Source organism: Penaeus monodon, chromosome 31 (assembly GCF_015228065.2).
Source record: "Penaeus monodon isolate SGIC_2016 chromosome 31, NSTDA_Pmon_1, whole genome shotgun sequence".
Lineage (NCBI taxonomy): Eukaryota > Metazoa > Arthropoda > Malacostraca > Decapoda > Penaeidae > Penaeus > Penaeus monodon.
Genome location: NC_051416.1, coordinates 27,382,299 through 27,382,614, shown reverse-complemented (window position 1 = coordinate 27,382,614; position 316 = coordinate 27,382,299). Strand labels below are relative to the sequence as shown.

General features: G+C 66.1%; 1 protein-coding gene across 1 annotated transcript in view; it reads right to left on the bottom strand.

The window, feature by feature from the left end:
• The window catches only part of LOC119592941 (non-symbiotic hemoglobin 1-like), a 72,468-nt gene extending 72,243 nt beyond the window's left edge, over window positions 1–225 (bottom strand). The window contains exon 1 of the mRNA XM_037941833.1: window positions 143–225. Coding sequence (XP_037797761.1) covers window positions 143–225 — 83 coding nt within the window. The remainder of the gene's footprint in view (window positions 1–142) is intronic.
• Window positions 226–316: the final 91 nt, after the last annotated feature.

Sequence of the window (316 nt, the reverse complement as noted above, 5' to 3'; positions counted from 1 at the left end):
TTCACAAAGAAAGTCCAGCGCTCCGAACGCAAAGACGCGCACAATGGGGCGGGGGACGGCCGCCCCGACTCTTCCGCACAAGGGGGACACGGGCCACGGGGGGGCGGGGACGGGAAGGCGGGGGGGAAGGCCACGACCCTACTGGGGAAAGGGCCCCTTGGAGGGGCCTGGGCAAACCTGGGCCGAGGGTGACCCGCGCGCACGTGCCCGCGGCGCTCGGAGCATTTTGCAAAACTCGGCTGCGACGGGGGAAAAAGGGAAAAGTGGGGGGCCCCGGGCCCTGTCCCTTTTTTATACACATTTTACAGACTTGGTT